This window comes from Nilaparvata lugens, unplaced genomic scaffold, assembly GCF_014356525.2.
Source record: "Nilaparvata lugens isolate BPH unplaced genomic scaffold, ASM1435652v1 scaffold5489, whole genome shotgun sequence".
Taxonomy (NCBI): Eukaryota; Metazoa; Arthropoda; class Insecta; order Hemiptera; family Delphacidae; genus Nilaparvata; species Nilaparvata lugens.
In genome coordinates this window covers 1-12,056 of record NW_024091316.1, presented here as the reverse complement: position 1 = coordinate 12,056, position 12,056 = coordinate 1, and the positions used below count along the sequence as shown (strand labels likewise).

Here is a 12,056-nt window from a genome sequence, read left to right as displayed (position 1 = left end):
AAAATTAAAAACCGTGTACCTACCTATCTCATGCACGAGAAGGAGGTTACAAAGTCCATTTCTCAAGGATTGGGTGGACCCCCCATTAGTACCCCAGGAAAGAGACTCATGTCAGTTGATAGAGCTAATAAATAACTATACAGGGTATGGATTTGAAAAAAATCGTTAGAGCCGTTTTTGAGAAAATCGTGAAAAACATGGTTTTTTAGTAACTGTCATTTTTCTCAAGAATATTACGGAGCTCCTGTAATTTTCTCAGAAATGAGACTCATGTCAGTTGATAGGGCTTATAAATAGCTATCCATGGTAAAAATTTGAAGAAAATCGTTAGAGCCGTTTTCGAGAAAACCGTGAAAAACATGGCTTTTTAGTCATTATCCGCCATTTTTCTCAAAAAAATTACGAAGCTCCTGGAATTTTCCCAGAAATGAGACTCATGCCAGTTGATAGGGCTTATGAATAGCTATCCATGGTATAAATTTGAAGAAAATCGTTGGAGCCGTTTTCGAGAAAACCGTGAAAAACATGTTTTTTTAGTCATTTTCCGCCATTTTTCTCAAGAATATTACGGAGCTCCTGAAATTTTCCCAGAAATGAGACTTATGCCAGTTGATAGGGCTTATAAATAGCTATCCATGATATAAATTTGAAGAAAATCGTTAGAGCCATTTTCGAGAAAAACGTGAAAAACATGGTTTTTTACTAATTATCCGCCATTTTTTCCGCCATCTTGAATTGAATTTTATTGAATTTCTTATTGTCGGGTCCTCATGGTATAAGGACTTTAAGTTTAAAATTTCAAGTCGATCGGTTAATTAGGAATGGAGTTATCGTGTTCACAGACATACACACACACACACATACACACATACACACACACAGACCAACACCCAAAAATCATTTTTTTGGACTCAGGGGACCTTGAAACGTATAGAAAACTTGAAATTGGGGTACCTTAATTTTTTTTGGAAAGCAATACTTTCCTTACCTATGGTAGTAGGGCAAGGAAAGTAAAAAATGAGTCAAGTTATTATTGTTGTCACTTTTATTGCGAATCCATTGGTGTATATTGTTATGTATTTGCGATTTGATTTGACGCTGTGGAAGGGGTAACAGCCGACGCGGCTGACTCCCTTCACCATAGTAAACAGAATAGTACTGCTTTCTACATTGCATCTCATTTACACTATGGCGCAAGTTTGTTTGCTGTTTTCCACAGTTAATATTCTCCATCTAGGTTGATAATATTCTTACAGTTTAGGCAAAATATATATGACGGCTGAAGCATCAACACTTATAAATTGGGCTTGTTGAGTTGAGACTCTCTATGATTTCATTTTTGTCTGATTCTCTCTGTAAAGTAGCTAATCTTGCGTTCTTACTAGTTGAATCTACATTTATCTAAACAGTCCAATATGAAAATTCATTAGATTCTAAAGATAAAAGCCTTGCAAACATACAAATTTAGGAAAAGTGAGCATATAAAAAGTGGGAAGATCATGAAAGTGTTTTACATTCTACTCTCGTAATCACAAGTTGATCAAGTAGGATAGAAAATATTGAATATTCAATATTGAAAACCAGATGTACGGTCCATTGGAGATGGAAAATTCGTAAATAATCATAAACCAAGTATAAAGTAGATGAATTGAAGAGATTCATCATCTTCTATTATTAATTTGTTAACACATCGATTCTTCAACTCCACTCGCATCTTGTCATTCATTACATAATGGCTTAATGAGAACTTTATAAATGGAAGTAAAGCATGAGCGGAATCATACTGGAATTACAAAGTTGGCAGAAGCTTTTCTTGATGTCGATTGATATTGATTTTGGCACCAAAAGAATAGATCAATTTCTATTTATATGTTGAAGCATTCAAATTAAATCTATTGAAGTATTGAACATTATTTCCTATGACTTGGCATTCACAGATTTAGTTGGGTGAAGTTATTTAAAATGCACCTGATTATCAATTTCATAGTTTTTATATCATTCTAGTTCATTGTGATCGTTGATGGGTTGAAGTTAGTTAGTTCAAGTGAATTCTAGTACAAGTATTTTGTGGTTATAATGGGCTTTCCTTTATCGATGTTTTGCTCCAGTAGAGAAAATTGAAATGTTAGTTTTACATTTTATAAGCTTTGAAAGTACAGTAATATGAATTTGATCAGTCCAGTCTTAAATTAATCGATGTTGTTTTTCCATTGTATCGCTTTGTATCAATGTTACATGAACTGTTTGCAATTCATCACTATTCTCTCAAGAATGGTTTGTTATTAATATCATGATCTGAAAATTAAAATTGAAAGGCTATTTGGATGACGTTCACATTCCATTGGTTTTGTTACAATAATTGTTACATTGAAGGGTCAAGCAATTTAATCCATTGGGAGTAAAAGGAAATCACAGTGCAATTTGTACAGTGGATAGTCATTTTGGAATTCAGTTGCTCAATTCATTTCGGCTTGATACTGTCATTTTTAATTTGAGTTGATCAGAAATATGCATTGTATATCATTTTTATATTTCAGTTTGACCAATCTCTTCTTATCACAGACTCGCTTTTATTCATAAACATGATAATCCTAAATAAGTTATTACCTTAAGGATGTAGTTCATCTTATGTCGAGCAATGTACAATACAAAAAATTTTCTTTTAAATTACTATTATGATGATCATTGGAATTCTGCCTGTGATTGAGAAGAAGTCATATTGAGAGCCTTGAAATTCGTACCTAGAAAAGTTGGATTATTACTAAAAAATTTGAAATTTTGTTTTTCGTAATATTATTTATTATAGGTACTGTAAATTCATTTTTGTGATTATAGACATAAACTACTTCATTCTAAATCACGATAAGGATAAATAGGGAAATTGTGAGATGGGGATAGTCCATAGTTATATTTACATAGCATCAATTTGAATGCTCTGATAATAATGATTATGAACGGGACTGCAATTCTGGCTTGGTATTGACTGAACATGAAGTTCAGTGAGAATAGAAAGCTTCAGAATAATTTTGTTCTCACTGTATGTGATAATATTGGTAATATTTGGTAACATTTGTTAATATTTAAACCGAATGAGCAACAAATCACTCTACTTTCATCATGAAAATTTTCAACTTATCAGGAGTACAGTGTAATCATATAGTATCACAGGTGGGCCCACCCTTTTATTTTCATTGTTTACATGATCTGATGATATTAAATTCCTTATCAAGTGTTTAAATTATAAAGAGTAATCAAACAAGAAAAAACACAAAAAAGCTATGAAAGAAATTTTGAATCTTATTTTTCACGAAATAAAAATAAGATGAAGAAGTCGGAACATAATATATCATCAACTTCATTGAAAAACATAAATATCTGAAACTAAAGTTATCAATTGTGATACCTCTGACTTGTATTGAGAAGGCACACTTCAAATATAATAAAATCTGTGAGCAGACAACGAAATCCTGATTTTATCATCAGCGTGGTTAAATCAAGAAAATTATAATATTTTTTATACCATGAAATTCTAAATTTTAAATTTGAAATTCTATATTCACGCATGTCAAAACAATAGACAAAATTAATTGTCTCTTGCGCCATAGTGTAAATGAGATGCAATGTAGAAAGCAGTACTATTCTGTTTACTATGGTGAAGGGAGTCAGCCGCGTCGGCTGTTACCCCTTCCACAGCGTCAAATCAATCGCAAATACATAACAATATACACCAATGGATTCGCATAAAAGTGACAACAATAATAACTTGACTCATTTTTCTTTTAAATTACTTGCTTCGAAGTTAATCGGAGAAAAAAAAATCAAATCGAAAAACCCCTAAATTTTAACTTAAATATTATTTTATGAAGGAAACTGTTCGATTTATTGAGGAAATGAATACAACTAATATTGTAGTCCATAATGTAATGAATCAAATGACATATGATAGATTTTTTTTCGATCAATGGTTACAGAGATAATTGGTTTGTTTTTTCAGATTGGTTTCTACAAGGATGCAGGTTTGATGCCTAGTGAGATCGGACTCCCCGATAATTGATTTCCTGCTTGCTGTTTACTATGGCGAAGAGAGTCAGCCGCGCTGTTCCGCGTCGACTGTTTCCCCTTCCACGGCGTCAAATTGATTCGCACATTCATAATATATACATCAATGGATTCGCAATTAAAGTGCTAAATTAATTGAGCCTATTTGGCTCATTTTCTTTAAATACTTGCTTCGAAGTTAATCGAGGAAAACAAAAAAAATCAAATCTCATACCTCCTAAATTTTTACATATATATTTTTTATCAAGAAAATTATTTATTTATTGAAAAAATGAATATAACTACATTGTAGTCCATAATGTAAGGAATCGAATGACATATAACAGAACTGTCTTGGATTAATGGTTATTGAGGAGATAATCGATTTCCCATGATTACCTGCATTTTTCATGTTTCAGGGGGCTGGAGAGGAAAGCTCCAAGGGTATTTTTGGGACTTTTGGGAGAATGACTCTCTGGGAGGGTTCTATCGATGGTGGGTGTAGTATAACAACATATTTTTTGAATTTTTTATTACTGTTACTAAGTCTCCAAACAAACTCATTCCAATTCGAAACCTGCATAGTTCAAGTTATTAAAAACCTTTCTTAAGGTATTAAATACTTATGTCGTGTTTACTCTCATTCCTATTACAATTTAATAACTTGATATTAAAATGAATACGATACTGAAGCCAGACAAGATTAGTGTGGATCCAAACTATCAACTGCAAGCAAGGAATGGACACATTGGCACAAAACTTTTCAGAACTTCATTACCAGTATCGCACCACAATCATCAGACTCTGAAAGCTCAAAACACTATCAACTTCATCACTCCAGATATTTATGAGTACATAAGCGAAAGTGGTACGTATAATGATGCTATATCTACTTTAAGGAGAATCTATGTAAAACCTGTAAATGAAATATTTTCAAGACATAAACTATCTGCACGTCAACAGCCTGATGAGACTATTGATCAATATCTCATGCCTTAAAACTATTAAGTAAGGACTGTGAGTTTAAAGCTGTGACAGCTGAAAGAAATAGGGATGATTTATATCGTGACACATTTATTGCTGGAATGAAGTCTCCTACAATTCGCCAGCGTTTACTAGAGAATGTTGCATTAACACTAGAAGAGGCATATAGTCAAGCCAGATCCCTGGAACTTGCATATGCACAATCATTAGCTTCCAATCTTCATCCCAATAAATGCAACTTCTTCCCAAAATACTCAAGCAAGCAATCAGAATACTGATTCAGAAAACTGTTTATTAGCTGCTGCTAATGAAAAATGCTATTTTTGTGGTAATCTGAAACATCCTCGGGTCAGCTGCCCAGCTAAAAATACAATTTGTCATAATTGTGGAAAACAGGGCACTTTGCTAAGGTCTGCAGGTCGAGTAAATTACAAACCAAACAATAAAAAAAATCGAAAGATTAGACATCCTAATTCGGCCTTGTGGTCTTGTTTTTAATGCAGATGATGTTGCTCTAATATTTGATACCCAATTTCTGATTGTTGGTCCAGTAGGAATGGGATCACGGCGACCAATAGAAAAATTTAAACGGAACGCACGCTGAGTTGTGATCACGGAGCCGGGAGCCGCCATTTTTAAAAAACTCTTCAACTACGAACGCACGATGTTGTCCCGACCAAGCCATTGCTCACACTAAAACTGCATGTCATGGCGCGTCTAATGACACCATCCCTGCCCTTCTGCTCCTTCCTTCTTCGTGCAACTTCCTTCCAAAACCGGAAAGTTCAATATGACTCACTCTGTATTTTAAAGTGATCATTAACAAATAGTTCGTAATGGAAAGAAACATTGAAGATTATTTATTTTCCGAGGAACTCGGTATCGAAATCATGTATCATATGACCATCTTCCAATTTTAAAAAATGATTTTAGATTCATCAGAGGGTCAAAGGTGTTGAAGCGACAAAGTAATATTTTGAAGAGTAATTTTTCATTTCAAATAGGATTCCCAATAAAACCTACAGTCAAAATATTCTTATAAGAGGAATATTTAGCTGTTTTCATAATTTTCATCAACTCTGTAAGATTAAAGTGCTGGTTTCAAAGATTATAATACAACAGTTCTTGAGCGAGTTCTCCAACCCAGGGGGTCACTAGTTTTATTTTATTTTCACATTTTACTCCTAGTTATATTGTAGGATATGGGATTTGAAAATGTTTGCTGATATAAATCAAGTTACATCTAAGAATTACACTATTAGCTTGGTATTCCATTTACTCTTCATTTCCATAATATAGATTATTGCGATTTGATTAATTATTGGAAAATTAATTTTTGGTTCTTTGGAATCATTAGATTAGAATTAAAGCTAACCTTTATTATACATAAATCTGGGGAAAATAGCAATACTTTCATAGCATGAATAATACATTATGATGATTTTTTAATTTTGCTTTTTTATGACAGTGTGAGCTAATATGAATACATGTTGAGTCAGTGAAATTGATTGACTATTGAGAATACTATTTTATATATAATTATTTTATTTATAATTTTATATGTACCTCTTGTCCAGCTATGTCTTCCCAAAGAACGGGTGAACCTCCTCGAGAACTTCATCGAGCACCAGTTGAGCCAGCTTGGGATCCACACCGCGAATGCATTGCTGTTCAGAGATGTTGGACGATTTGTTCTACTTGCTGCAGGCTTATGCATAGGTGAACTGCTGGGGCCCTGCCACATAATTAATTCAAGAAACTAATTACATTCATATTTTTATTATAGTAAATATACCAAAATAAGCTAAAAGCTGGAAAATGAGAAATAACGCTTAGTCCAGTCAATATAGACAAAAAAGGGGTGTGCTTGCAATTAATATTGTAGTTATGATTTTCTAATATATATTTGGGTACATAAGAGAAGTTCAGAACCATTCTTTCTTCATGCAAATTTCCTTGTGCTAGATACAGAGTGGCCCAAAATCTCGTATTTTCCGGCTCATTTTCCAGTTTTCAGCTATTTCTGCCAAATCTCGTATCGGACAGAAAAATGTGCTCTCGCCTTTTTTTTAGATCAAGTTCTGAATAGAATAGATCATTCGGAACTCTCTACCTTCAATGAGTACTGAGTTATGATTTTTCAAAATGAGTGAATTGAAGGAAAAATCAATTTTGATGAATTTTAGATTTTGATCAACAATCTTCCGATTGTTAACAATTTGGATGTATAATCAAAATCCCTCTGGGCGTATTTTTGTGCTCTACAATCTGAATCAGGTAAATCTCGAATAAGATTTCCAGGTACACCTGACAACATGCTCCTTGTATTGTAAAAAACACCTAATTTTCAGCTTCAACCATCATCACCAACTACATTGTCCTTACATTGATATTTCGCACAATGTCATAAGTTCATGAGATCATGTTCTATGAGAATCACCCGTTAGATGCACTTCATTTCAGTATTTACTAGTGAGAGGCGCGATTAAGGACACCTCAAGGATCAAAATTTCAAACACTTATAAATTCTGACACAATGTTCAGATTTCATCGTACTACACTTCATTCTTCTCGGCTCGTCAAGGTGTTCCTAAATCATGCATCAAGTCAAATTCATTTCTAAGCCCATATTCCAATACACAAAAAATGGCCAATCTCTATATTCAAAGCTGCATGACTTTTGAAATACTTCTGATAAATTTCCAAATCTAGTGAGATGTGAATCATCCCCCTCTACCCACTCCAATAATAATACTTTCAATTCCAATACCATTCGAAAGTTACAGAAAGTTTCAAAAATGGCGATTCAAGTTTTTACATTTTTTCAAGAATCAAGAGTTTGATCAGTTTTCTAAAATGAGTCTGATACATCATAAAAATCTCGATTGATTCCAAATTGTAGATAATACATCCTCTACGAGCTCTGTTGTCTAAAATCCATCTTGAATCTTTTTCCCTATCATAGTACTGCCAAAGCCGTTAATATGGTAAAAATATCTACAATTTCCGGATTTTTTTTCAACAATCAAATCTCACTCCACGAAATATTTTCCATAAATCATTTACAGCAGTGAAAGAGGAAATTATATTGTAACATTTCAAAATCAGTATGATTTTTATAATGAGGGGTCACCGAGATACATTGCTTTGTTAAAAAAATTGGTCATTTTTTGTGTATTGGAATATGGCTTTAGTACACTCAACAATAAATTTTCCACTTTTCGACCGAATTTGACTTATGATGCATGATTTTGTTTCTAAAACGATCTGATACATCATAGAAACTCACGATTGATTCCAAATTGTAGATAAATTCATCCTCTACGAGCTCAGCTGCCTAAAATCCATCTTGGATCACTCGGGCATATCATAGAACTGCCAAAACTGTTGATATGAGAAAAATATCTACAATTTCCGGATTTTTTTTCAACAATCAAATCTCACTTTACGAACATTTTTTTCATGAATCGTTTACAGCAGATGAAAGAAAAAATGCTATTTCACATTTCAAGATCAAGTAATGATTTTTATAAGGAGGGGTTACAGAGATACATAGCTTTGGATATAGAAATCGGCAATTTTTTAAGTATTGGTATATGGGCTCAAGTACACTCAACAATAAATTTTTCATTTTTCGACTGAATTTGACTCATGATGCATGATTCTGGACCGCCTTGACGAGTCGAGAAGAATGTAGTGTAGCATGTTGAAATCTGAGCACTGTGTCAGAAGTTATAAGTGTTTGAAATTTTGATCCTTGAGGTGTCTTAAGCGCGCCTCTCCACTAGGAAATACTGAAATGAAGTGCATCTAACGGGTGATTCTCATAGAACATAATCTTATGAACTTATGTCATTGTGCGAAATATCAATGTGAAGACTATGTAGTTGGTGATGATGGTTGAAGCTGAAAATTAGGTGTTTTTCACAATACAAGGAGCATTGTTGTCAGGTGTACCTGGAAATCTATTCGAGATAGAGCGCTCTCCCTGATCTCAGATTGTAGAGCACAAAAATACGCCCAGAGGGATTTTGAATTATACATCTAAATGTTAACAATCGGAAGATATTGTTGATCAAAATCTAAAATTCATCAAAATTGATTTTTCTTTCAAATTTCACTCATTTTTGAAAAATCATAACTCAGTACTCATTGGAGGAAGAGAGTTCCAAATGATCTCATTTCATTCAGAACTTTATGATCTAAAAAAAAAGGCGAGAGCACATTTTTCTGTCCGATTACGAGACAGAAATTGCTGAAAACTGGAAAATGAGCCGAAAATACTAGGTTTTGGGCCACCCTGTATCTAGAACAAGGAAATTTTGCATGAAGAAATTGGTTCTGAACTTCTCTTATGTACCCAAGTAATATAGGTATTAAAAAATCATAACTACAATATAAATTGCATGCACCAATGTATATAGTGACTGGACTAGCTAGGTATTAATCTTTGATTAGCATTGCTAGTGACCTAATAACTCACTCTAGTTCAAGTATTTTAGTAGTTTATGCAACAGTGGATTTATGATAGGTTTCAAACCTCATGTTTGGTGTAATTCAAGACAAGAGAGCATCGAGTGTCTCAAATATCTCATGAGTGATTTAATGCTGAATACAACAACTGTTTGATACAATTTCATCCAAAACTAAAAGAACTCAACGATTCTAGAGGGCATAGAAACCCAAATAAGAGAGTAATCAAAATCAAGATACATTGGATCATAATTATCATTATTATTACATGAAACTCTAAATAATAATGTCTTCATGACAGATTTCATCAATTTGTTGAATTTCCATGTTCTATGCAATAGACCAAGACTTAATGCTCAATATGCTTTTTCAAATACCGATTGTCAAAACTGCTCACCATTTCAATTCTTACCTAAATAGAACAATGAGATTGTTCAATACACTAAACTCATTCCTTGACCCCTTGTATGATCGCTGCAATACATTCAAAAATCTTGTGAAAAATTATTCTGCTCAAATTATCATTTTTGAGCTAAACTTTTCTACTAACTCTTTTTCTCTTTTCAACTTTCTCTTCCTTTATTTTTTCATACCATACCCCTACACTAGGTAACTTTCCTGAATCCAACCCAAATTTCGTACTCTTTTAATCTTATACATAAAAAATAATCTTATTAGTAATAGCCTACTAAATCGTTGAGGATATTTAATCAAGTGCGATATCATATTTCTTTTGATGAAGTGAAAGATAACCAACTTTTTGGTTCATTCAAATCTATAGAAATATGGGGTAATGAACAGTTTTGAGCTGAGCTGAGCCTGTTGTTACATCCCAAATAATTTCAATTAATATTATAAAATAAATTAAACGATCGAAACAGATTTTTTCAGACGATTTACATAACTATATGGCTTATTACGATATAAATGATTGTAGAATACCGATATCTGTCGCTTGATGGCGGGCGGCGTGTGCGCATGCTTGGCGGGCTGAGGGGCGGTTGCGGAGGCGGGGATGACATTGTAGGCCTTAGACCCCATGGAGCGAGGCAGCGTCTTGCTCTTGGTAAGCGCGTGCGGGCCCGTGCGCGTCCCTGGCGTCACCGCCACTAACTTTCTACCCGACGCTACCCGACCATGCAAAACAGAACACTATCTCACTCTACTCAAACTAACTGTATTCTAATCTATTGCCATAAATATAATGAAATATTCTACTAATTGTAATGATGTAATTTATAGTAATCAGAACTAGTTGCATTCTACATACAAGAAAAACTTCTAGTACTAGTCAATTAGAGGAACTGTGATAGTATGATTTCATGAGCTTGTAACAGGCCCATTATTTCTTAGGGCCAGACCATACTAGGCGTTTTTACAGGCGCCATCACAATCAGCCAATCGGAGAGCTTCCTCCCCTGCCGACTCTAAAACGCTCAATATAGTATGGCCCTAATGCCTGCCAACATTTTCTAAAGATACTCATAGACGAACAATGTAGAGACCAAAAGCTACTGGCGGCCAGTTGTTATTATAAGGTCACTTTTCATCAGTTTCATTAAGATGTGAAAAAATTGTTGAAAAGTGAACTAATAGTAAGAGCTGGCCATAGAAGCCGTTAATAGCTCTCCACATCTACATTCCCGAATATTAGTCGCTCACATCACCAAGCTACACCCCTGCTTTCCACTTCTACTCTGCAGGACAGAATAGTATATTTCGCACCTAACCTAGCGCCGCAGTGCAGGATGGTTTCTTCCTGTTTCTTACAGCTTGGCGTTGTTGTCATTCGAGATGGGTGTCTGGCTTGGAAGTGTTTCGGCCGCATTGCAGGATGACTGTTAACGGTTGCCGAAAGATCAACAGCTGGATTTTTTTCGTTATTTTTCGTGATAGAGAATTCTGATTGCAGATTCGTTTTCAGCGACCCCAAGTTTAGCCTGAAGGCTCAGAATGTCAACAATGTTTTTAAATAATTAAAAATCATCATGAAAAGTCATTAATATGGTAGTAAACCACGTTTCTGGTAACTCTTTACTGGTGACTGGAGTTATTATTGACACACAAAAATCAAATTAATCGTGAGAAAGAAAACTGCTGATGAACGCGAATAAGACCGCCACTCCAAATTGTTCTATTGTCTCGGCTGCTTGGCTGAGCCTGGCTGGAGGGATCAAATAACCGACTGGTTGATCTTTCGTCTGTACGCTAGGCGGAACTACGCCGACCATTGCTGGGTAGATGTTACTGCGGCCGCTCGCATTCCCACCAACGCTGCTATTATTTGCTGTCTCAGCGCCTAGTCCGATTCAGCCAAGCAACCAGCCTGCACTGCGGAGCTAGGTCTAGAGCAGAAAATTAGATTTTTCCGGCTCGAAATCGGTTTTCAAGTCCGAGGCCGTAGGCCGAGGACTAGAAAAGATTGAGAGCCGGAAAAACATTTTTGCCAGTGGTGCGAACGATATTTTTTCGCCACACACAAAAATAACAATATATATATATATATGAGATAGTTGTTCACTAAGCACTTCCGAAAACAGAAGTGGAAGGTGATAGCTCTA

The 12,056-nt window shown here is 34.6% G+C and overlaps 1 protein-coding gene across 1 annotated transcript; it reads right to left on the bottom strand.

Moving 5' to 3' along the window:
* Positions 1 to 2,310: 2,310 nt before the first annotated feature.
* Positions 2,311 to 10,742, bottom strand: LOC120356003. The gene is made up of 3 exons (XM_039444779.1): positions 10,438 to 10,742; positions 6,589 to 6,757; positions 2,311 to 2,741 (listed from the first exon to the last, which is right to left on the bottom strand). The coding sequence occupies exons 1-3, from the start codon at positions 10,534 to 10,536 to the stop codon at positions 2,683 to 2,685; spliced, it is 327 nt and encodes a 108-aa protein (XP_039300713.1). The 5' UTR covers positions 10,537 to 10,742; the 3' UTR covers positions 2,311 to 2,682.
* Positions 10,743 to 12,056: the final 1,314 nt, after the last annotated feature.